The sequence below is a fragment of the Rhinoderma darwinii genome, chromosome 5 (assembly GCF_050947455.1).
Source record: "Rhinoderma darwinii isolate aRhiDar2 chromosome 5, aRhiDar2.hap1, whole genome shotgun sequence".
Classification (NCBI taxonomy): domain Eukaryota; kingdom Metazoa; phylum Chordata; class Amphibia; order Anura; family Rhinodermatidae; genus Rhinoderma; species Rhinoderma darwinii.
In genome coordinates, this window is record NC_134691.1 from 101769564 (window position 1) to 101793088 (window position 23525).

At 40.0% G+C, this 23525-nt stretch overlaps 1 protein-coding gene across 4 annotated transcripts in view; it reads right to left on the reverse strand.

Moving 5' to 3' along the window:
• Positions 1 to 549: 549 nt before the first annotated feature.
• OSBPL1A (oxysterol binding protein like 1A) overlaps positions 550 to 23525 on the reverse strand; it is a 161875-nt gene continuing 138899 nt past the window's right edge. For all 4 annotated transcript variants that reach the window (XM_075828344.1, XM_075828348.1, XM_075828347.1 and 1 more), the window contains 8 exons: positions 21827 to 22009; positions 13956 to 14063; positions 13785 to 13874; positions 12983 to 13109; positions 5082 to 5198; positions 4128 to 4251; positions 2681 to 2771; positions 550 to 822 (listed from right to left, as the gene is read on the reverse strand). In XM_075828344.1, the coding sequence (XP_075684459.1) occupies positions 720 to 822; positions 2681 to 2771; positions 4128 to 4251; positions 5082 to 5198; positions 12983 to 13109; positions 13785 to 13874; positions 13956 to 14063; positions 21827 to 22009 (943 nt within the window). In that variant the 3' untranslated portion in view covers positions 550 to 719. The remainder of the gene's footprint in view (positions 823 to 2680; positions 2772 to 4127; positions 4252 to 5081; positions 5199 to 12982; positions 13110 to 13784; positions 13875 to 13955; positions 14064 to 21826; positions 22010 to 23525) is intronic.

Genomic DNA, 23525 nt, shown 5'->3' on the forward strand with positions numbered 1-23525 from the left:
GGTTAATGCTGCCCTGTTTGAGGGCAGTATATTAGTGCCAAATTCTCTTTAGAATTACATGTATACACAAAGAAATGGTAAAGCATGCATTAATATACAGTATTGAAAGTCATATCAATGGATTCAAAATACTTAATACAGGGATCATATTTCCTGGAGATCCACAAAGCCATCGCCGCTCTGTAAGGATATGGTCTCACATAGAGGCTGCTGGACGGCCGGGACCCTGTTGAGGTATGGCTGAGAACCACGCCGATATGCTATTTTGCAAGTAAGCTGCTATTTACATGCAAAATCGTGCTGATCTCTCCCTAGCGCCAGCAATATCCACACCTGCCTGAACTGTGACAGAATATCCTGACACTCTTTAAGCAATGAACATTTTTCAAAGTTATCAAAATAATGTTTATTTTGCAATATATATATTTTAGTTTCACATAAGATTCTATAATATCTATATATATATATATATATATATATATATATATATATATAATCTTCCATCACCAGTTCATCGCTAAACTTCCCACTGGTGTTTATGGTACCTCAGAAGTTCGCATCATATATTGCTTGGTTTTCTTTACAAAAAAGCAATCCAGTAGAATTGCTTAAACGAAGTGCTACAGGGTTGAAAAGGTGCAAGTTGCATGAAAAGTCAGAACACACGAATCTACATTTCATACGGCTGAAAAGACTCCTCTCATGGTAGTGCGCCGTGATCAATAGATATCTGGTAGGTTTGTGTAATTTCTGTCCCAGTACTGTCCACAGTAAAGCCAGTCCTGTCCATTGTTGTGTGGATTAGGGCCTTGATAAAACCACCTGCAAAATGAATTCATTTTATGTAAAAGACCAAATACATTTACATGTATAATCTGCATTTTAAGCACTGTATATATCATCATAGCACATAAGCTACGTCTCTATGCGTGTATTGACCATTAAGTAATTCACTCTTCAGTATCAGGAAAGAAGCAGAATACATATTGAACAGAAAATGACACACAAGCCTCAGTGATTAAATATATCACAGTTTTTTCAACATTTCCCTTACCGGTCATTATTTTTGTTAGACTTACATTGAAGCGGCTCTTTATGCAACAGTCACTTTAAAGAAGTTGTCAGGGTTGAACAGCTATATTCACTCCCAACATCCTTTCTACAATAGGCCGTAATCATGACCACAGATGTTGGTGTGAGCTTTGGTCTACCGCTTCCCTATAGTGATAATATATCGCTCGTCCCCATACATTGTGATCAAGTCGGCAGCGCGTCTCTTGGTTTCACAAGAAGATGTGCTGCCGACAACGATAATATTTTTCAAATGATACGATCAGCTGACGAACGAGCGTTTGCTCGTTCATCTGCTGATCGCTGCCCTGTTACACAAGGAAATTATTGGCAACGAGCGTTCTATGAACGAGCGTTTGCCCGATAATTGGCCCGTGTAAAAGGGCCTTAAGGATATTTTCACATCTGCGCCATGACTCCTATTTAAAACAAAAGCTATAACGCTCTGCTAGACAGAACATGCCTGACGACCCCCTTTGACTTAAAAAAGGGTCAGTTGGGGATTCCATTATGCAGCACTATTCTAGTTATCAAAAGTGACAGAAACCTCGACAGAACCCCTGATGGATGGAGCGAATACAAATCTGAATAGAGCCAAAGACTTTGTGGATGGCCGTATTTGATGTCAACACAAGTCTAAGTGAGTGGAGCAGGTGGGCACAGCTGGTGACATCACCCACCAGCACCTATACACTCACTCCATTCTGATGTGGTTGGCCAGAAAAGGGGCCCTGGGAAAATAAGGGTTAGGTGAGTATTATATTTAATTTTACGCCTTCCTCATGTCTTCCATCCTATGGGGACCTATCATGACTGTGCCTGCTTTCAGATTTTCAAATCATCAGAGATATATCCATGTTTCTTGTAAACACCTTCAAAGTTTAGTCTCAGTCTAATTCAAGGATATTGAAGTCTTGGCTCTGGAGTGACCAGTATATAGTTCTGAGAACACCAGCAGCTTTTTTTGCTGTGTGTATCTGAATTATTTTTTCCCAAGGACACTTCCAGGGGTATTATATTATATATTAAATGTGTTTGTACGCATCAGCATTCACAATGTCTTTCGATAAAACAAAAATCACCAAGTCCAGATCTGGTTATACACCCCCAAACTTGTACAGTTCCTCCTCCTTCCTTGACTGAGGTTTGCAGACTTGGTTCGGAGACTCATTGCTTGAGTGTAGTATATTCTGCCTTCTGTTACTTACGAATATATCTCACATTTAGACTCCCCATCTTGTCAGATGTCCAGCTTTGATATTTAGGTACACATTTTCTTTGCTGGTCTACCTGGTTTTGCATTGTACTTCGGCCTTTATATACGTAATTTTCTGACAAATATTTTTCTTGTCCCGCCCCCTTAAACTGAAAATGAATAACTGGTCTATTTTGACTGAAAAATAAGAATAGATTACACCGGACTAATAATAGAAACAAAATAGCCAGAGGAGGCATTGGTTAGATCTAAAGAGCTTAGACATGGGACTTTTATGATAAACCCTCTATCATGTTGGATAAAACTTTGCTTTAACCCAGTACTTGGTTTCCTGCGCATGTTCTTGACTGAATGGTCACCCTTTAATAAATAAACACGATTTCTTCTACCAACCTTGTTTTCCAGTCTTCATCTGACTTCGAGCGATTCTTTCGAGCAGCTCTTTGTTTTTCTTCTAGTCTCTTCTTTTCCTCGCTTGCCGTGTCTTACAAGATGAAAATAAACATTTAAAAAGTGACTCCATTCATTTACGCGTGCATCTTATTATTCATCTATTGCTGAGCAAGGTCTTCAAAAGATCCATACAACTTATATCAAACAAACCGCTTTGCATTTTTATGAGGACTTTTTCCAGGAAAATTAATGAGAGATGATCAGTGTCTGCCTCTTTTTCTACCATCACCGGATAGTAATAAGGTCTTATTAGGCAGCGCTCCGACATGGCAGGATTGCGGTGCGGCTCCAGCACCACAAATCTATGGCAATGTACATTACATGTGAATGGGGTTTTCAAAAGCAAATTCTTCACCATTTAAATATGGTAAAATCGACAGCACAATCTGTGGCAAGATCTGCATGAAAACATGCAGATTTTGCCGCGGAGTCACCGCATATATGCGGCACAATCCACGGCGGATTGCTTCCGCTACGTTTGGAAAAAGGCAAATGCATAACAAAAAGCAAAAAATTACGAAAATATTTTTCTAGCTGCTGCTTGGTATCTAATTTATATCCTTTGTAATAGGATACTGTATATAAGAAAAGGACTGATTAATCTGTAATCTTAAAACCTCTCTAATAGAAAAACGGTCCTGGTTGCCCATAGCAATCAATCATCGTGTAGCGATCATTTTTCCACAGCAGTTTAAGAAATGACAGATGCAATGTGGTTACAATGGGCAACATGGCCTGTTTTTCTTTTACACCATTTTGATAAAAATATATTTTCGGTTTGCCTCCGTTTGAAATCGGAGGTACATTAAGGCCACTACGGGGTGCCATATTACTGCTCTTTTCTACACGGCCATATTATTGCTCCGTGTTGCAGAGGCCTAAATCTGTATATATTTTGCACGTAGCATTATAATTCATGGTTCTATAGGAAAGCGCTTTCTGCTTTTCCTGGAACTTTCAGTGTTAAGAACTGACCGTGGGGAAAGCAGTTTGGTTATGTCTGCCTTTTAGGCCAATGAACTTAGCTTGTGTTAGAAAATGTACAATATTCTACCCAGGTACCATTGCTCGGCTACAACAATGACATTTTTAAATAGCATCTACTGATCGAAGACAGATCCAATATAATCAGTAAAAAGTTAAATTAAAATGAACATGTAATTGTGGATAAAGTGTAACTAAACATTTGACAAACTTCTGACATGTTAGAGACACGGCAGAAGTTTTGATCGGTGGGGGTCCGAGTAGGGAGACCCCCACCAATCGCTAAAACGAAGCGGCAGACGCGCTCGCGTGAGTGATCATAGGACATGTCAGATGTTTGTCAAATGTTTAGTTACCCTTTAAGGTTATTGTGACCAAGTTGTTACAGTAAATGTAAAATTACCAATATCTCCATTTTCCATTGCCCTGATATCAGGACGCAGTCTGCAATCTGTCTTAGGCATTATCTTTTCCATTCCTTTATCCAATTCATTTAAGGCCAGAGCAAAGTTGGTGAAGTTATACATCTATAACAAGTCAAGGCAGATATTTCAGTCAACAATAAGAATATAATAATGTATTTTGTCGAATGAGCATTGTGTTAATATAGGGAGGATATTTCTGTAACTAAATCGTAATTCAATATGTCTCATTCTGATGGTGATTTGCATCAATACACCTGACAGAGATCAGAAGGGGAAATGCGGCCATCAGAATCGGTCAGTGGTGCAGCCTAAGGCCTCTGGGCCTGTCATTTCAAACAATCATGTTTATAGTCTATATTCAGTCAAAGGAGCTGTGACAACGTACGGCAGTCATGACACCTCCTCTATTCTCTCCCATGACAAAATACAACAGTATTATACCCACTGCCCCCAAGAGAGACATCACACCGAATTATTGTGATTTCCCTGCTCTTCTCATTACCTGAATCACTCCTACTCATATTGGGAGGTATTTGGGTAATAAAAAAAATATTAGGATATTGCTTTTGGTATGAATGTTACTGTATCTTTTAAAAGAAAGTCTGCCAGGGTGATTGGATAAAGTATTACTATATATCAAAAGTTGTCTGAGAATAATAATAATATTTAAAAAAAAACAAAAAACGTGTTCCATGGGTTGTGCCTGGTATTGCAGCTCAGCCCCCTTAATGGGGCTAACGTGCAATACCAGATAGAACCCATGGACAGGAGTATCTCTATTCCTGTATTGAAACATTTCTTTACCTACATTTCTCATTCTGGACAACCCCATTAAAAAAGGATTTTTTTTTTAATTATTGTGATTTGTCAATTCAAGAATGGGTCATAAAGTTGTATTGTATATGTCTGAATATGGGTGAGATGAGGCCAACCTGTGCAGAATTGGATGGTCGAGGGGCTATTCGCCACAGCAGCGTACTCCCTGGAATAAGTTGTACACTCTCGGCATCTGGTAATGGCATATCATCAGGCTCCTCAGTACTTCCAGACTGTTAGAAATAGATCACAGTACACGTGCATTAATGTTAAAAGATAAGAATATACGGATGTGTCCATACTTAACTTTTGTTGAATTGCGTTAAGTTATAGAATTTGTCATGATACCAATTCATTACAATCTTGCGCCATCATTAAAAAAAAAAGTATACTTATTTTTTCTAACATGGGAGTCTAGTTGGCGAATTACATTTGTCGGAGGCATCCGTTGAAATGATACTTTTTTTTTTTACATGTTTGTTTAACATCTTGTGCCACACATCTCGGGATATGTTGGGTTTAGAGATAAGTTAAGAGGCATCTGTATTAGTGTGGCATGAATCTCATAACAGTCAATTGTATGGCCCGAATTGTATAGAATCATTTTGGCTTTTGAATCAAGTAGTCTGATAACTCAACTAAAAAGGAGTGTTACATGTGTGGATTGACATGCAAGTTAGAAGTACATATTATTTAAGGAGAATAATTTATACAAAACCCACTTATTTGCAGTTTATTGGAAGACAAATAACTTTTATTACTTAAATTGAACTGGTAATAAACTTGAGAATGGATTATATCCCAGAGCTGCATTTAGGACTCTACTGGTTGTTATTGGAAACAGGGTTGTCCAACAACAAGCTTTTTGACTAACAGTTTAGCTCCTATAATGCAGTAGGAAAGTTCATTTTTAGATAACATAACTATAAAGGCAGAGGTGGAATCCGGCCTGTTCGCCCCAGTTCTCCCGAACCAGTTAAAATTACAGCCGGTTTGGAGACCCTGGGAGATGTGGGACCCAGAACTGGTTCATTGTACTATACAGTATCCACATCCTGCGCACGCAGATACAATTGATTAGTGTAGTGCTGGCGAGGCATGTAACTATCAGTGTGGGACCATGAGAATTTTATCTTCGTATATAGGTGCGGACATGTTGGAAAAGTAAAGAGCCGAAGATATCTGCCAAACTCTACAGAAATGGGTAGTGGCCGGGAAAATTCGTCATGAGGTCGGGACCGGATTTAGAAGAGAAAAGAAACTACTAGAATCTGAGAAGAGGTCACCTGTGGGTCACCAAATGTAAATAGGTGTATTCTCCCTCTTACTCCATTGTAGAAGTACTGTAGTGGTGGTATGATCTGCAGCGAGACGATGGGTGTATCATTCTTTTTTGTGAAACAAACTTCTAGCATATCCTTACCATTGTTCAGGTCATACTGGGAGCTGTTGTTTTATGCTGTACACACTTATATGCAGGGCTAAACTGAATTTGTTAAAAAACAAAAAAAACTTTAAATCCACCCCTGTATATACAGTCCTGACCAAAACTGTTGAGCCGGACACAAATTTTGTTATTAACAAAGTTTGCTGCTTCAATGTTTTTAGATCTTTTAGTCAGATGTTTATATGGTATACTGAAGTACAATTATAAGCAATTCATACGTTTTTAAACTTTTGACAAATACATCAAGTTTATGAAAAGACTCAATAATTACAGTGTTGACCCTTCTGTTTCAAGACTTAATGAAATTCGCCCTGGAATACTGGATTATTAGCTTCTGGGACAAATCCTGACTGAGGTCAACCCATTCTTGCCTAATTAGCGCTTGTAGTTGATCACAATTTCTGTATTTTTGTTTGTCCATACGCTTTTTGGGGATTGACCACAGGTTCTCAGTGGGATTGAGATCTAGGGAGTTTCGTGGCCATGGACCTAAAATTTCAATGTTTTGTTCACCGAGCCACTTCGTTATCACTTTTGCCTTGTGATATGGTGCTTCATCATGCTGGAAAAGCATTGTTCATGACCAAATTGCTCCTGGATCATTGGGAGAAGTTGCTTTTGGTGGATGTTTAGATACCATTCTTTGTTCGCGGAAGTGTTCTTAGGCAAAATTGTCAGTGAGCCCACTCCCCTGAATGAAAAGCAACCCCACGCATGAATGGTCTCAGGATACTTTACTGTTGGCATGACACAGGACTCATGGTAGTGCTTACCTTTTCTTCTCCAGACAATCATTCTTCAGATGTCTCAATCAGTCTGAAGGGAGCTTCATCAGAGAAAATAACTTTACCCCAGTCCTCTGCAGTCCAATCCCTGTACTTCCTGCAGAATGTCAGTCTGTCCTTGATGTTTTTCTTGGCGAGAAGTGGCTTCTTTGCTGCCCTTCTTGACCCCAGGCCAGCATCCAAAAGCCTTCGCCTCAATGTGTGTGCAGATGTACTGACACTTGCCTGTTGCCATTCCTGAGCAAGATCTGCATTGGTGTTGAATCAATCCCGTAAGTGAATCCTTAGGAGATGGTCCTCGCACTTGCTGGACTTTTTTGGACGCCCGGAAGCATTCTTCACAGCCATTGAACCGCTCTTCTTGAAGTTCTTGATGATCCGATAAATGGTTGATTTAGGGGCAATCTTACAAGCAGCAATGTCCTTGCCTGTAAAGCCCTTTTGATGCAAAACAATGATGACTGCACGTGCTTCCTTGGAGGTAGCCATGGTTAACAGAAGAATACAATGATTTCAAGCACCATACCCCTTTTAAAGTAGCCTGCTCTTATAATTCAATCAGCATGAGAGTGTGATATCAGCTGCAGTGTCCTCGTTAACACTTTCGCCTGAGCTGATGAGAAGATCACAAATTATATTAGCAGGTCATTTTGTGGCAGCGCTGAAATACAGTGGAAATGGGGTTTTTGTGATTAAGTAAATTTTCATGGCAAGGAATGACTTTGCATTAACTCTAGATTGTCTAGATTGTTATGAAGAGTGATGAGATGAATTGCAAATTGGCATTATAAAAACTGAAGCAGCAAACGTTGTGAAAACAAAAATTTGTGTCAGTCTCAAAACTTTTGGCTTGGTGTAAAGACTACACGAACCATCATGTAAATCACCAGACATTGAGCCAGAAGAATGGGAGAAATCAGATCTGAAGCCAGCAGAAATGTGAATGCAGTTTTTGGCTAAAAAGAACGGTCTAACTCAGGATCAGTGCAAGACATGTTATGCAACGTATTTATAATGTTAATCAACTTTTTATGTAGAGTACATATATATATATATATATATACACACATACATACATACACACACACACACACTTCTCAAAGAATTAGAATATCAACAAAAAGTTAATTTATTTCAGTAATTCAATTCAAATAGAGTGAAACTCACATTATATAGATTCATTACACACAGAGTGATCTCTTTCCAGCATTTTTTTTTCTGTGAATGTTGATTATGGATAACAGTTAATGAAAACCCCAAATTTAAGTCTCTCACAAGATTGAATAAAATTTGAAGATGGTAGACGCATGGTGTCACACTCTAATTAGCTAATCAACACAAAGCACCTGCACAGGTTTCCTAAGCCTTCAAAAGGACTGGTCTGTTGCTCAGTGGTCCAAAGTCCTGTTTTCAGATGAAAGTAAATTTGGCATTACATTGGGAAATCAAGTTCCCAGAGTCTGGAGGAAGAATGGAGAGGCTCAATCAAAGTTGCTTGCGGTCCAGAATGAAGTTCAAATGTCAGTGATGGTTTGGGGGGCCATGTCATCTGCTGATATTGGTCCGCTGTGTTATATCAAGTCCAGAGTCAGCGGAGCGTCTACTGGGAAATTTTCGAGCACTCCATGCTTCTGCTGACCAGCTTTATGGAGATATGATTTCATTGTCCAGCAGGACTTGGCACCTGCCAACACTGCCAAAAGTACCAATACCTGGTGTAATAACCACAGTATCACTGTGCTTGATGGGCCAGCAAACACGCCCGACCTAAACCCCATAGAGAATCTATGGGGCATTGTCAAGAGGAAGATGAGCGACACCAGACCTAACAATGCAGACGAGCTGAAGGCCGCTATCAAAGCAACCTGGGCTTCCATAACACCTCAGTAGTGCCACAGGCTGATCGCCTCCATGCCACGCCACATTGATGCAGTAATTCATGCAAAAGGAGCCCCGACCAAGTATTGAGGGCATATATTGTACATACTTTATAGTAGACCAACATTTCAGTATTAAAAATAATTTTTTTAATTGGGCTTATTTAATATTCTAATTTTCTGAGAGACTAAATTTTGGGTTTTCATTAACTGTTCGCCATAATCATCAACATTAAAAGAAAAATATGCTTGAAATAGATCACTCTGTGTGTAATGAATCTATAATATATGAGTTTCACTTTTTGAATTGAATTACTGAAATAAATTAACTTTTTGATGATATTCTAATTCACATATATATCTTGCTAACCAATTTGTATTGCTCCAATGTATTTATTTAATTGATCCAAATTAAGCAACTTAACCTTTTAAATACCCTATTTTGTGTCTACAGCTTTTATGCAGACCTATGTGTCTCTGCAGGATCAGACAACACACAAGATTTTTTTGTAGTCGGTTACCATAGTCACACTCTTTTTCCACCAGCTCCTTACTTTTTGTTAACATATATTTAATAGATTATCACTATATAGGTGTCAGATAGAAGGGAGTATGACTGGAGGACCAGACTACACAGAGTTTGCTTCTCATCTATAAACATGGAGACACATAGCTCTGCAGAGGTGCTGTATGCACATAATCGTAGGACATTAGAAAAATGTTTGTAAAAAACACCAAGATTTGCTTAGTTGCTTATTTTACATACATTGGAGTATCAAAAGATTGGTTGCAAAAGGTGGACATGACTTTTAAAAGGTATTGTCTCATGGAGAGAGCCTTTGTCCATAGGCTTTAGCTCGGGACACTCCTCTATGAGCCAGAGTGGAGAGATGCTATGTAAGAGTGTCTCTCACAGACTTAAAAAGGCTATGTAAACCTTTAAAAAAAAAAAGAAAAAAAAGTTTTTACTATAAAATTGTATTTCGGTGTTTAGTACAACTTTGTAATATGTTTTTATTAAAAATGTTAAGATACAGCTTCTATGTATCCAGGATACATAGAAGCTATATCTTGCGCTGAAACCTGAATCCGTCAGGTCAGCGGGACTGACTACTTCAGTGACAGCGGGTCGTGCATGATCCACCGGTTATCGATCACATCTAAGTTCATAACTTAGTCTTGAAGCAGTCAGTCCTGCTTACCCAACGGATTCAGATTTCAGTGAAAGATACATGTATCAGCGTTGTATCTGAAAAAGTAAAAAAAAAATTTCATAAAAAAACCCAACAAAAAACGAATTACAAAGTTGCAATCAACCCTAAAATAGTAAATAGTCTGTACGCAAAAGAACACCTTAGTGGCGCCTTGGGAGTATTAGATATATCCTAGATATATCAGGGAGAAAGATATCAGGACAATACCAGGTATTGTTAGAATACTTGAACAGGTTCTTGATGGTATGGGGGGAAATAGAGGGAATAGGGAGAGGGTGTGGAAAGTCAAGAAAGGATATGGACAAGTAACCTCGGGCTGCTCTCTAGATTAAACTAGATGAGGCTAGAAGGGTTGAATGGGACGGAATACCTGAGGTGGAATTGGATGGTTGGCTATGTGACGGAAATAACTGTAAAATTTTACGTGTATGGGCGCTCGATTGTGTGCTATTATATGATTGATAATGATGTCGATAAATTTTGGCATATGTTCATTTGTTTTTCAATGTTCAATGTTGTATTGATTTGTTATGATGTAAAATTGGAAAAAGGCAAATAAAAAAGAAAGTTAAAAAAAATAAAAATAAATAGTAAAATAGTCTTAGCCCTTATTCACACGACACTGTTTCCCGGCCGGGTGACGGACGTTCATAAATCGGCCGTCACCCGGCTGCATTAGGAACAATAGACCCCTAATGGGGCAGTTCACACGACCGATTTTTTGACGGCCCGGGAAACCTGGCCGTCAAAAAATGGGACATGCCCTATTTTCGGCCGTTTACCCGGCCGCCCGGCTCCCATAGAAGTCTATGGGGCCGGGTAATACACGGCCATCACCGGAATGTGTCCCGAGTGATGGCCATGCATTCCGTCGCTCGCTCCCTCCTCACATAGCAGAGTGCATGTGAGGAGGAGGAGTTGATGCCATTCGGCTGGAGATACACTGTGTGGCAGGGCCGGGGTGTACAGCAGGTGGAAGGGAGCACTGCGCGGGCTCCCTTCCCCTGCTTGTTTTAAAAGCGCTCTGGCCCGGCGACACCTTCGATGGCGCCGCTAGCAGCTGCTGCGGCTGCTACTATTACTGTAGCGACACCACTATAGCAGAGCTATGTGCTAGCCCCACTATAGGTCCCTGTCCTGGACAGAGCGCTTGATGTCTCTGTCCATATCTGGGCAGTGACATCAGGGGAAACTCCTGAAGCGGAATCCCCGAACACATGGGGATTCTCCTTCAGGAGTTGCCCCGGATGTCACTGTCCAGATTTGCCCGGCCCAGAATGGATGCAAAACTAATGCACACCGGCCGGGAAAAATGGCCGATTTTATCGGCCGACACTCGGGCGGGACCCTGTCGTGTGAATAAGGCATTAGGGCCTGTTCACATCAACGTTACGGGGTTCCGTCGGGTGAACCACGCAATGGAAAGTGAAACCACGACTCCGCTATTGATTCCGTTGGAAAACCGGAAACCATTAGCGATGTTTCCATCACCATTGGTGACTGAAAAGGAAGCTGTGCTTTCACTTTCCATTGCGGATTTCACCCGACGGAAACCCGGAACGGAAAGCAAACGGTGATGTGAACAGGCCCTTAGTAAAATGAAAGAAAAAAAAAAAAAAATATATATATATATATATATATATATATATATATATATATATATATATATATATATATATATATATATATATAAAAAAAAAAAAAAAAAAAAGTCTTCAAAAGGTTTCCATAGCTAAAGGAGTTGTCCAGGAATAGAAAAATATGGCAGCTTGCTTCTAGAAACACTGCCGCACTTGTCCATGAATTGTGTCTTGTATTGCAGCTTGGAAAAAATGGGACATAAAGATCATCAAAACCACAAAAAAGGCCATACTCACTAGGTAGGTGGGTGGGTGCACTTAGTCCGCCACTCCCCTCAAGACTAGTGGGAGGGGCTATCACTATTTAATGCACACTCCTTCTGCAGCATTCTTTGACCCGTCTGCGTCCTGATGGGAACGGGTTTTCACCCACCCACCTACCTAGTGAGTATGGCCTTTTTTGTGGTTTTGTATTGCAGCTTGGCTCCAACAGGGCTGAGCTGCAATGCCACTGATTTTGGAAGAAGGCAGCCATATTTCCTAATCACAGACAAACCCTTTAAACCATCTATATATTACATGGACTGCCATTCATCTGAATGGAGGCCATGTAATACTACATTTACCCTGCAGGAGTCGCAAGGTTAATGTCTGGCCTGCCCCAGCTACCCCTGGCAAAAAAGGGGTGTTCTGTAAATAGGGCTGTTTATGAGCAGGGAATCCCTTTAAAGCATAATGTAGTGACAGACACGCTGATTTCAACGTCTGTCACTTATGTGCTAATGTGAACCCTTTTATGAGCCCACGCAGCGCCGTCAGAGAAGAGTCTCGTGTATTCATGAGCTGCCACTAGCTCCACCCACTCTCTGGTGAGTGACAGATGTCTCCCTAGTTACTGTTCATAGGAAGACATCTGTCAATCAGTGGAGGCAGCAGCAGACTAATGAATATGCCAGACTCCTCTCTGGGGCTCTGCCTGAGCTCCGAATATCTCAGAGTAGAATTTACATTCGCACATAAGCCACAGACCACTGAAATCAGCGTGTCTGCCACGGAGCACAGCATAGCGTGGATTACAGGTCCTCTTTTATCATTATCCTTTTATAGCATTTACCGGTTTGGAACTTTTCTTATCGTCTCCATTTTTCTTGTCATTCTTTTTAAAGGATTCAAACGAAGCAGGATCGGTACTGTACAGACACTCCGTCCACTTTCCATATAGAGTGGAAAGCTTCTTTTTGCTGCATATGAAATGAAATAAGAAACGCTTAATAGAAACACACAAATAAATTAAGCAGAATTGCCTGTCTAATAAGCCGAAGGAGAAATCCCTTTACTTCTTATGTTACTCAGCAACAATTTACCCTCTTACAGGATTCACACCGCAATATGTATTTAGACTTAATATCTATTGAGGACACCCATGGTTTGTTAGTTTAGAAAACTATCTTTCTGCAATAAATCTGAAACTTAATGGAACATGCTTAGAAACGTAGTCTATCAATACAAATATCAGGGTCACATCGCTGTACAAGTATATAACTTGCCAGATCCTAGAATTCATTCCGAAGGTCAAGCAATTAAAGTTGAACTGCATGGACAATTCTGTTCACATACATATAGTAACTTTCATGGGTTGGTAGTATAGATCAATATGTTGTCTTTGGTGATCTTCCTATGGCACGGACCATTTTATCAGATATTAGTTGTCTCAGTATTGGCCCACTGTATATTCTGTGTTGTATCAAATAATACATGTATAAAAACAACAACATATTTTCACATAAAGTAAACAATAGTAAAATGTGGGATCTCATGAAACACCAGCTCTGTAAACCTAGATTTCCCTGTGCTTGATCATAAAATCCTAATGCAATAAAATCTTGTAATTGTTGACATGAAAAACCTCCACTTACCTCTTGTCTTGAATGTATCCTTCCACTTTGTGTAATTCCTTTCCAAACAGACCACAAGGCTTGAAGTTTAAAATGCATTTATCACCAGTCCTATAAATGGATGTAAATTATTATCTGGTCTACACAAGTGTTGCCAAGTCCAGAAAAATGAAAATGTTGTCACACACTTACTTGTGATTAGTGATTTCCATATTGCCATACTGCTCAATCCATAGCTTGCCAACAATTATATTATGTACACAACAAGTAGGATTTGTCCACGTATACGCCTCATTGTGCCTAAGAAACAGAAACATGACTTACAGATATCCGCCTATTATCAAGTAATTTGTATTAACCCCTTCCCGCAAAATCAGATGGGAGCTGGCTGAGGACCTGAGCCAGCGCCATCACTGCCGGATTACGGCTGTATGTTACAGCTGGCACCCTGTGGTATCGGCCAGGAGCAGAGCTAGCATCCGATCCGGCCGATTAACCCATCACATGCTGCGTTCAATAGAGATCGCAGCATGTGAGGAGTTTTTAGCCACCGGAACCCCAGCAACGTGATCGCTGGGTTGCTGGTGGCTGCAAAGTCTATCGGAGGCCTAATACTTACCTCCCAGTCTGCCAGCAACGAAAGCCTCCTATGCTCCGCTCGGCGGCGGGGCCTAAAAGGCTTCTGGTACCATCGCAAGATGGCGCCGGCTCAGTATCCGGCTCAGAAGCTGAGCTGGCGTCATCAGCAGTGGGTGTCCGCTGTATGTTACAGCGGACACCCTGATGCATCGGCAGGACCCGGAGCTAGCTCCGATTCCTGTCATTAACCCATTCAATGCAGCGATCCAATGCGATCGCTGTATCTTAGCGGTATGTAGCAAATCGGCAGCCTGCCATGCGATGGCAAGGCTGGCGACTGCTACTATGGCAACAGGAGGCCTAACAATGGCTTCCTGTCTGCTATGATGGAAGCAGATTAGGCCCCGTCCAGAGGCGGAGCCTAATCTGCTTGCTGTCCGTGAACAACTGACAATTCTAATACATTGCACTACATAGGTAGTGCAATGTGTTAGATCAAACAAACAGTTGGAGCTTCAAGTCCCCTAGTGGGACTAAAGAATAGTGTGTAAAAAATAAAATAAAAAAAAGTGTAAGAAAAAGGAAAAATAAAAAGTTGTAAAAAATACAATAAAAGTTTCAAGTAATAACATAAAAACACAATCGCCCTTTTTCCCTTATCAAGTCATTTATTACTGAAAAAAATAAAAAAGCTATACATATTTGGTAACGCTGCAACCGTAATGACCTGAACTATAAAAATATTATGTTATTTATCCCGTTATTTATGCCGTAAAAAAAAACTAAAAAATACTGCCATAATTGCTGTTTTTTTGGTCACTTTTTCTTCCAAAAATTTTAAAAAAAGTGATCAAAAAGTCGCATGTACCCAAAAATAGTACCTATAAAGACTATAACTCATCTCGCAAAAAACAAGCCCTCATACAGCTCCGTCGACTTAAATATTAAAAAAGTTATGGTTCTCACAACTTGGCGACAGAAAAAATAAATTCTCTTTACAAAAGTAATTTTATTGGGCAAAAAGTTGTAAAACATAAAGTTCTATAAATTAGGCATCGCCGGAATCGGACTGACCCGCAGAATAAAGTTAACATGTAATTTATGATGCGTGGTGAACGCTATATAAAAAGAATTTAAAAAAACAGCAATTCTGGCATATTTTTTTGTCACCTGGCCTCCCAAAGAAAAAAAAAAGGATAACTAGTGATCAAAAAGTCACATGTACCCAAAAATTGTGCCAAAAAAAAAACTACAGCTTGTCTCACAAAAATACAGCCCTCATGTCAATACGTCTATGAAAAAAAAAAAAAATAAGTTAAGGCTCCAATAAGTCAGGAAAGAAAAAAAAATATGCCGTTGTGTAGGTCCGAGGGGAACATTTCTTCTGTTTCAAGTGGTGAATTATCAAGGCCCCTAAAATTAGGGAACCAGGAAGGGGAGAGCCCAAACATCTTCTGGAAGCGAGGGTGCCCGTATTATACCAGGACAAAACTTTCCCAGCAAAAATTCCCCAAACTGCAAAGGTACGGAGTGTGGACCAAAACGGGGATAAGGAAGGACATTTATCAGTGCGGCACCGGCCTGTGCAAAAAGGATTGTGTCACAGCGTAACACACATCTATGGATTATTTTATTCTTTTTTTTTTACCCCATTATTATACCTCCCGACTATGCCCCTGATGTACTCTGCCCAGCTTACATGTGCCCCCAAATTATAAACGGAAACACCAGCAATATTCAAACAAATCTACTAACAAGCAAAAGCCACGCTCCAAAAGACAAATGGCGCTACCTCCGCTCTGAGCCCTACTCTGTGCCCAAACAGCAGTTTATGACCACATATGGGGTATTGCCGTACTCGGGAGAAATTGCTTTACAAGTCTTTGGGTTCTTTTTTTCCTTTATTTGTTGAGAAAATCAAATATTTTGAGCTAAAGCTACGTCTTATTGAAGAAAAAGGATTGTTTTTTATTTTCACTGCCCAATTCTAATAAAATCTATGAAACACCCGTGGGGTCAAATTGCTCACTACACCCCTAGATTAATTCTTCAAGGGGCGTAGTTTCGTGAACGGAGTCAATTTTGGGTAGTTTCCACTGTACTGGTACCTTAGGGGCTTTGCAAAAGTGACATGGTGTCAAGAAACCAATACAGCAAAATCTGTGCTCCAAAAGCCAAATGGCGCTCCTTCCCTTCTGATCCTTGCCATGTGCCCAAACAGCAGTTTATGACCACAAATGGGGTATTGCCGTACTCGAGAGAAGTTGCTTTACAAATGTTAGGGTTCTTTTTTTTATTTATTTGTTGAGAAAATGAAAAATTTTGAGCTAAAGCTACGTCTTATTGGAAAAAAAAATTATTTTTTTTTTTTTTATCTTCACTGCACAATTCTAATAGAATCTATGAACCCCCTGTGGGGTCAAAATGCTCACTACACCCCTAGATTGATTCTTCAAGGGGTGTAGTTTCCTAAATGGAGTAACTTTTTGGGCGTCTTCACTGTTTTGGTCCCTCAGGGGCTTTGCAAATGCAACATGGCCTCCGAAAAGCAATCCTGCTAAATTTGAGCTCCAAAAGCCAAATGGCGCTCTTTCCTTTCTGAGCCCTGCCGTGTGTCCAAACACCCGTTTATGACCACATGTGGGGTATTGTTTTACTCGGGAGAAATTGCTTTACAAATGTGGTGCTTTTTCTCCTTTAGTCCTTGTGGAAAACAGAAAAAATTTGCTAAACCTACATTTTCTTTAAAAGAATGTCGATTTTAATTTTCACGGCCTACTTCCAATTATATCTGCAAAAAACCTGCGGGGTCAAAATGCTCACTAAAACCCTAGATAACTTCCTCAAGGGGTGTAGTTTCCAAAATGGGGTCACTTTTGGGGGATTTCCACTGTTTTGGCACCGCAAGAGCCTTTCAAACCTGACATGGTGCCTAAAATATTTTCTAATAAAAAAGGGGGCCCCAAAATCCTCTAGGTGCTCCTTTGCTCCTGAGGCCTGTGCTGCAGTCTATAAGCACACTAGGACAACATGTGGGATATTTCTAAAAGCTGCAGAATCTGGGCAATAGATATTGAGTTGCATTTCTCTAGTAAAACTTACTGTGTTACAATTTTTTTTTATTCAAAATCAATTTCTGAAAAAAAAAAAAAAGAAGTTTGAAAATTTCACCTCTACTTTGCTTTAATTCCTGTGAAACGTCTAAAGGGTTAAGAAACTTTCTAAATGCGGTTTTGAATATTTTGAGGGTTGAAGTTTTTAAAATGGGATGACTTATCGGGGGTTTCTAATATATAAGGCCCTAAAAGCCACTTCACAACTGAACTGGCCCCTGTACAAATAGCCTTTTGAAATTTTCTTGAAAACTTGAGAAATTGCTGCTAAAGTTCGAACGCTTGTAATATCCTAGAAAAATAAAAGGATGTTCAAAAACCGATGCCAATCTGAAGTAGACATATTTTGCTAAATTTTGGTGTTTTTCACAATTAAATACTGAATGTATCGAGCAAATTTTGCCAGTAACATAAAGTCCAATGTGTCACGAGAAAACAATCTCAGAATCGCTTGGATAGGTAAAAGCATTCTGAAGTGATTACCACATAAAGAAACATGTCAGATTTGAGGAATTAGGCTCTGTCCTGAAGGTCAAAAGTGGCCAAAGAGGGAAGGGGTTAAGTGCCCACAAGATCATCCTCATCAGTCATATAATATAAACCTCACCCCTTACAGAGGTTATCCCACGATTACATATAACATTTCTATGTTAGATTATGTAAAACATAAAACAGTATGTCCATTGGACTAATTTATTAAAAATGCTGTGTGTAGATATTGCGGTTACATACAGTTAGGTCCAGAATTATTTGGACAGTGACACAATCTTCATGATTTGGGCTCTGCTGCCACCACATTGGATTTGAAATGAAACAACTGAGATGCAAGTGAAGTGTAGACTTTCAGGTTTAATTCAATAGGTTGAACAAAAATATCCTGTGAAAAGTTTAGAAATTGCAGCCATTTTTCTACACAGCCTCAAAAGTAATTGGACAAATTAACATCATCATAAATAAAATGCTTTTTTTTAATACTTTGTAGAGAATCCTTTGCAGGCAATGACTGCCTGAAGTCTGGAACCTATGGACATCACCAAACGCTGGGTTTCCTCCTTTGTGATGCTTTGCCCGGCCTTTACTGCAGCGGTCTTCAGTTGTTGCTTGTTTGTGGGTCTTTCTGCCTTAAGTTTTGTCTTAAGCAAGTGAAATGCATGCTCGATCTGGTTGAGATCTGGTGATTGACTTGGCCATTGCAGAATATTCCACTTGAAAAAAAACTCCTGGGTTGCTTTCGCAGTATGTTTTGGCTCATTGTCCATCTGTACTGTGAAGCGACGTCCAAATCAACCTTTCTGTATTTGGTTGAATCTGAGCAGAAAGTATATCCCTGAACACTTCAGAATTCATCCGGCAGCTTCTGTCTTCAGTCACATCATCAATAAACACTAGCGACCCAGTGCCTTTGGCAGCCATGCATGCCCACGCCATCACACTGCCTCCACCATGTTTTACAGAGGATGTGGTGTGCTTTGGACCATGAGCCGTTCCAAGCCTTCTCCATACTTTCTTCCTCCTATCATTCTGGTACAGGTTGATCTTCGTTTGATCTGTCCATAGAATGCTGTTCCAGAAGTGGGCTGGCTTCTTTAGATGATGATGATTGGCAAAGTCTATTCTGGCCTTTCTATTTTTGAGGCTGATTAATGGTTTGCACCTTGTGGTGAACCTTCTGTATTTGCGCTCATGAAGTCTTCTCTTTATGGTAGACTTAGATACAGATACACCTACTTACGGAAGAGTGTTCTTCACTTGGGTAGAGGTTGTGAAGGGGTTTTTCTTCACCATGGAAAGGATTCTGTGATCATCCACCACTGTTGTCTTACGTGGACGTCCAGGCCTTTTGGAGTTCACAAGATCACCAGTGCGCTCTTTTTTTTGTACCAAACTGTTGATTTGGCCACTCCTAACATTTGTGCTATGTCTTTGATGGATTTCTTCATTTTTTTCAGCCCAACGATGGTCTGTTTCACTTGCATTGAGAGCTTATTTGATCTCATGTTGTGGGTTCACAGCAACCGCTTCCAAATGCAAATGCCACACCTGGAATCAACTCCAGACCTTTTACCTGCTTAATTGATGATGGATTAATGAGGGAATAGCCCATGCAGCCCATTAAATAGATTTTGAGATAATTGTCCAATTACCTTTGGTCCCTTGAAAAAGAGGCAGCTACATATTAAAGAGCTGTAATTTCTAAACCCTTCCTCAAATTAGGATGTGAATACCCTCAAATTAAAGCTGAGAGTCTGCACTTTATCCTGTTAGTGACCGCCAATACGCCTTTTCACGGCGGCCACGAATGGGCTTTATTCTGATGCATAAGCCTTTCCAAGGCGCTGCATCAGAATAAATAAACAGAGCAGGGAGCTATTAAATCTCCCTGCTCTCAGCTACCGGAGGTAGGTGGGGGCATCCCTGCTCGAACGTGTGAGATTGATATCAGTATCGATCTCACCCGTTTAACCCCTCAGATGCGGCGCTCAACAGCGAGCGCCGCATCAGAGTGGTTTTGGAGACAGGGAGGGAGCTCCCTCTCATCCTACTGACACCCAGCGATAAGATCGCCGACTGTCGGTGTCTCCGAAGGCAGTCGGGGCCTAATAAAGGCCCCCAGGTCTGCCTTTAGTGAATGCCTGCTAGGTCATGCCGGAGGCATGGCCTAGCAGATGCCTATCCGTTTTAAACGGACAGGCAGTAATATACTGCAATACAAAAGTATTGCAGTGTATTATAAAAGCGATCGGTGAATCGCATATTAAAGTCCCCTAGTGGGACTAGTAAAAAAGGAAAAAAAAAAGTTTAATAAAGTTGGTTTTAAAAAAAAATAAAATGGAAAACCCACTTTTTCCCATTACAAAATAATTTACTATAAAAAAAAAAAAAAACACAAAATAAAGTAAGAAAAGTTACACATATTTGGTATCGCCACATCGGTAACGACCCCGACTATAAAGCTATTTCATTATTTAACCCACACGGTGTACGCCGTAAATATAAAAAACAATGGAAAAATTGCTGTTTTCTGTGAATCCTGACTTTAAAAAAATGTGATAAAAAGTGAACAAAAAGTCGCATCTACTCCAAAATGGTACCAATAAAAACTACAAGTCTTCACGCAAAAAAAAAAAGCCCTCATACAACATCGACGGAACATTAAAAAAAGTTACGGCTCTTCAAATATGGAGACACAAAAACAAATAATTTTGAAAAGAAAGCGTTTTCACTGCGTAAAAGTAGTAAAACATACAAAATCTATACAAATTTGGTATCGTTGCAATTGTAACAACCCGCTGAATGAAGTTATTGTGTTAATTATAGCGGCGTAGATTTAGGATGCAAAAAAGAGTGGCGACATTTCTGGGGTTTTTTCTATCCCCCCCCCCCAAAAAGTTAATAATACTTAATCAATAAATAATATGTACCTCAAAATGGTGCTATTAAAAATACAACTTGTCCCACAAAAAACAAGACCTTATAGACCTATGTCGACGCAAAAATAAAAAAGTTATAGCTCTTGGAATGCGACGATGGAAAAAACGTAAAAAATACCTTGGTCATTAAGGTTTAAAATAGGCTGGTCATTAAGAGGTTAAGCCCATGTTGATTATATAACTGTATATTCAATATGTTTTGGTAAACCGCCAAAATGCCCAAACTTTTGTCTCTGTCCAAATAGTTCTGGACCTAACTGTACATGTTCTGCACCCCCTGGTGTTCTTTTGATCCCAGGGTGTCCAGTGCTGGTGGGAAGAAGCTGTTTCTAGCGCTCTGATTCTTATATATTCCAATAGCAGGAATCACTACGCCACCTGTATATAAAGGGGATCCAGGCGCCATAACTGAGAATGTGTGAGCACTGGACACATTAGGTGAACGTTCTGAGAGGGAATGAACACCAGGGGGCCCCCATAACAAGTATAACAGTAATATCTAGGCAGAAGCAATCTTTTTTTTTTTTTAAATAGTTCCAATTAAATTATTTCTATGTTTTGCCTGATGCCGGATCTAACAGAGAATGTAATATTTAATCATTGGACAACCACTATTTTGGCCTTCAGGATGCAGCCATCTTTTTTTTGTTTTTACGTCACCGCCTTCTAACAGCCACAGCTTTTTTATTTTACCATTAACGTAGCCATATGATGTATTTTTTTAGCTTTGTTTTTTATTTAAAAAAATTATGTTTTGGGGAGAGGGGCATAGTAGGGCATATGGATAGTGAGACAACCTCTTTAAAAAGACATACCCAATGAACTCAAGGTGGGTAAATGTCCATTTAACACAGTGAACTCCATTCAAAATCATCACTGTATTTTTGGGGTGATGTTGATGAACAGATTATTTTTCTATAGATTTGACTTTTATACTCACTTAGGAAGTTCCAGTGTAATTATTCCTTTAGGTTCTGCTTCAACACTCTTCCCCCAGAATTTTAGTTTTGGATATATTGATCCGTGAAATACAAAGTCTTTAGAAATGCCTTCTGCGTGGAAAGCGCTAACCGGTGGGTGGTGGCTGACCTGTTCAGAAATGAGTCTAAATCCAAGATCATCACTAAAATACAAAAATACAGACATTCTGTAGCCTATGCATGCAATATACACAAAAAGTTCCAAAACGTTAATTTCACGTTTAACATGTTCATCTGCCATTATTACAATATTTTCTATTCGACTTAAAATGGATTTGGATAAATTGGATATTTGTTGAACCAGATCTGAATCCCCTAAGCCATCAAAACATCTGGTTACACATTAAATGGGGTCATCAATAACGTAGTTTAGTTGCTCAAAATCACAGTAAGGCCTAGTGCACACGACCGTGGTGATTTTGCGGTCCACAAAAACACGGATTTGTTGTATTTGCGGTCCATTTGTCCGCCAAAAATTTTCTATAGTACATCCATATAGGGTTGCACAATGCATCGAAGCTTTGATACGGTTTCGATACCGTGCACCAAACGGTTCAATACCGTTAATGCATGTATTTCGCTACTAACCTGTGTGGGCGCACAGCTTAGTATAGTAACACATGAATCCGTGAGAGCGGGGCTGCGGTTGTGTCATACAGCCATTGCCCCGCTCCCAAGTCAAAGTATATACACAAGTGTGCGCGCGAGCTGTTAGAATGATGCGACCAATGTTGCAATAATAATTGCCGGCACTGAAGACAGAACATGGCGGGCGCAATACAAAACACCCCTATGTTCTGTCTTTGGTGCCTGCGCAGCTGCTCATTAGCGCAGCGCCGGCCGCATCACCTCATGCTGACTGCGCGCGCACACTTATTGTCAGGAGCGGGGCAATGGCTGTATTACACACCCGCTGCCCTGCTCTAATGGCGGAGATTAGAGAAACCTCTCCGCCGCTATTCCCTTGAATGCTGCGATCAAAGCTGACTGCAGCATTCAAGGGGTAAATGAGAAGGGGATATGCCCTTTGGATCTCATCACAGGGAATCCCTGTGACGCGATCGAGGGACATACCATATATGGACATACAGCCCAGGGTCCATTGATGGACCCCAGGGCTGTCTGACCATATTTCCTGTTGTTAGGGCATACTTAGGTGTGTCCTAACAACTGCCTGTGTACTATCAGTACACAGGCTCTTGTAGTGAAATATGGTATATGGATATATGCCAGTACATTAAAGTTTAAAAATAAAAAAAATTATGTAAAGTTAAATTTAAAAAAAACACACACATTTTTTACAATAAACATTAAAATAAGACTCAATACATACAATGCACGTATTCGGTGTCGTCGCTGCCGTAATAACAAATTTATAGCGCCATTTATGAGGTTTACGCGGTTATAAAATAAAAACTGCTTTCTTTCACTTAATGTGAGGCACAAGGTATTATCAATTTTGAACCTCCATGTGCCACACTTCAATTGTAATTAACCCCATCATGTACCTCACACATTAACCCAATGTTGTCCATTATGACTGAGGAACATGATGGGGTTAAAGACTATTAATGTGAGGCACATGCAGGTTCAAAATTCATCACACCACGTGCCTCACATCAGAAAACGTAACTTTTTTTAAAAATTATTGTTGGCAAA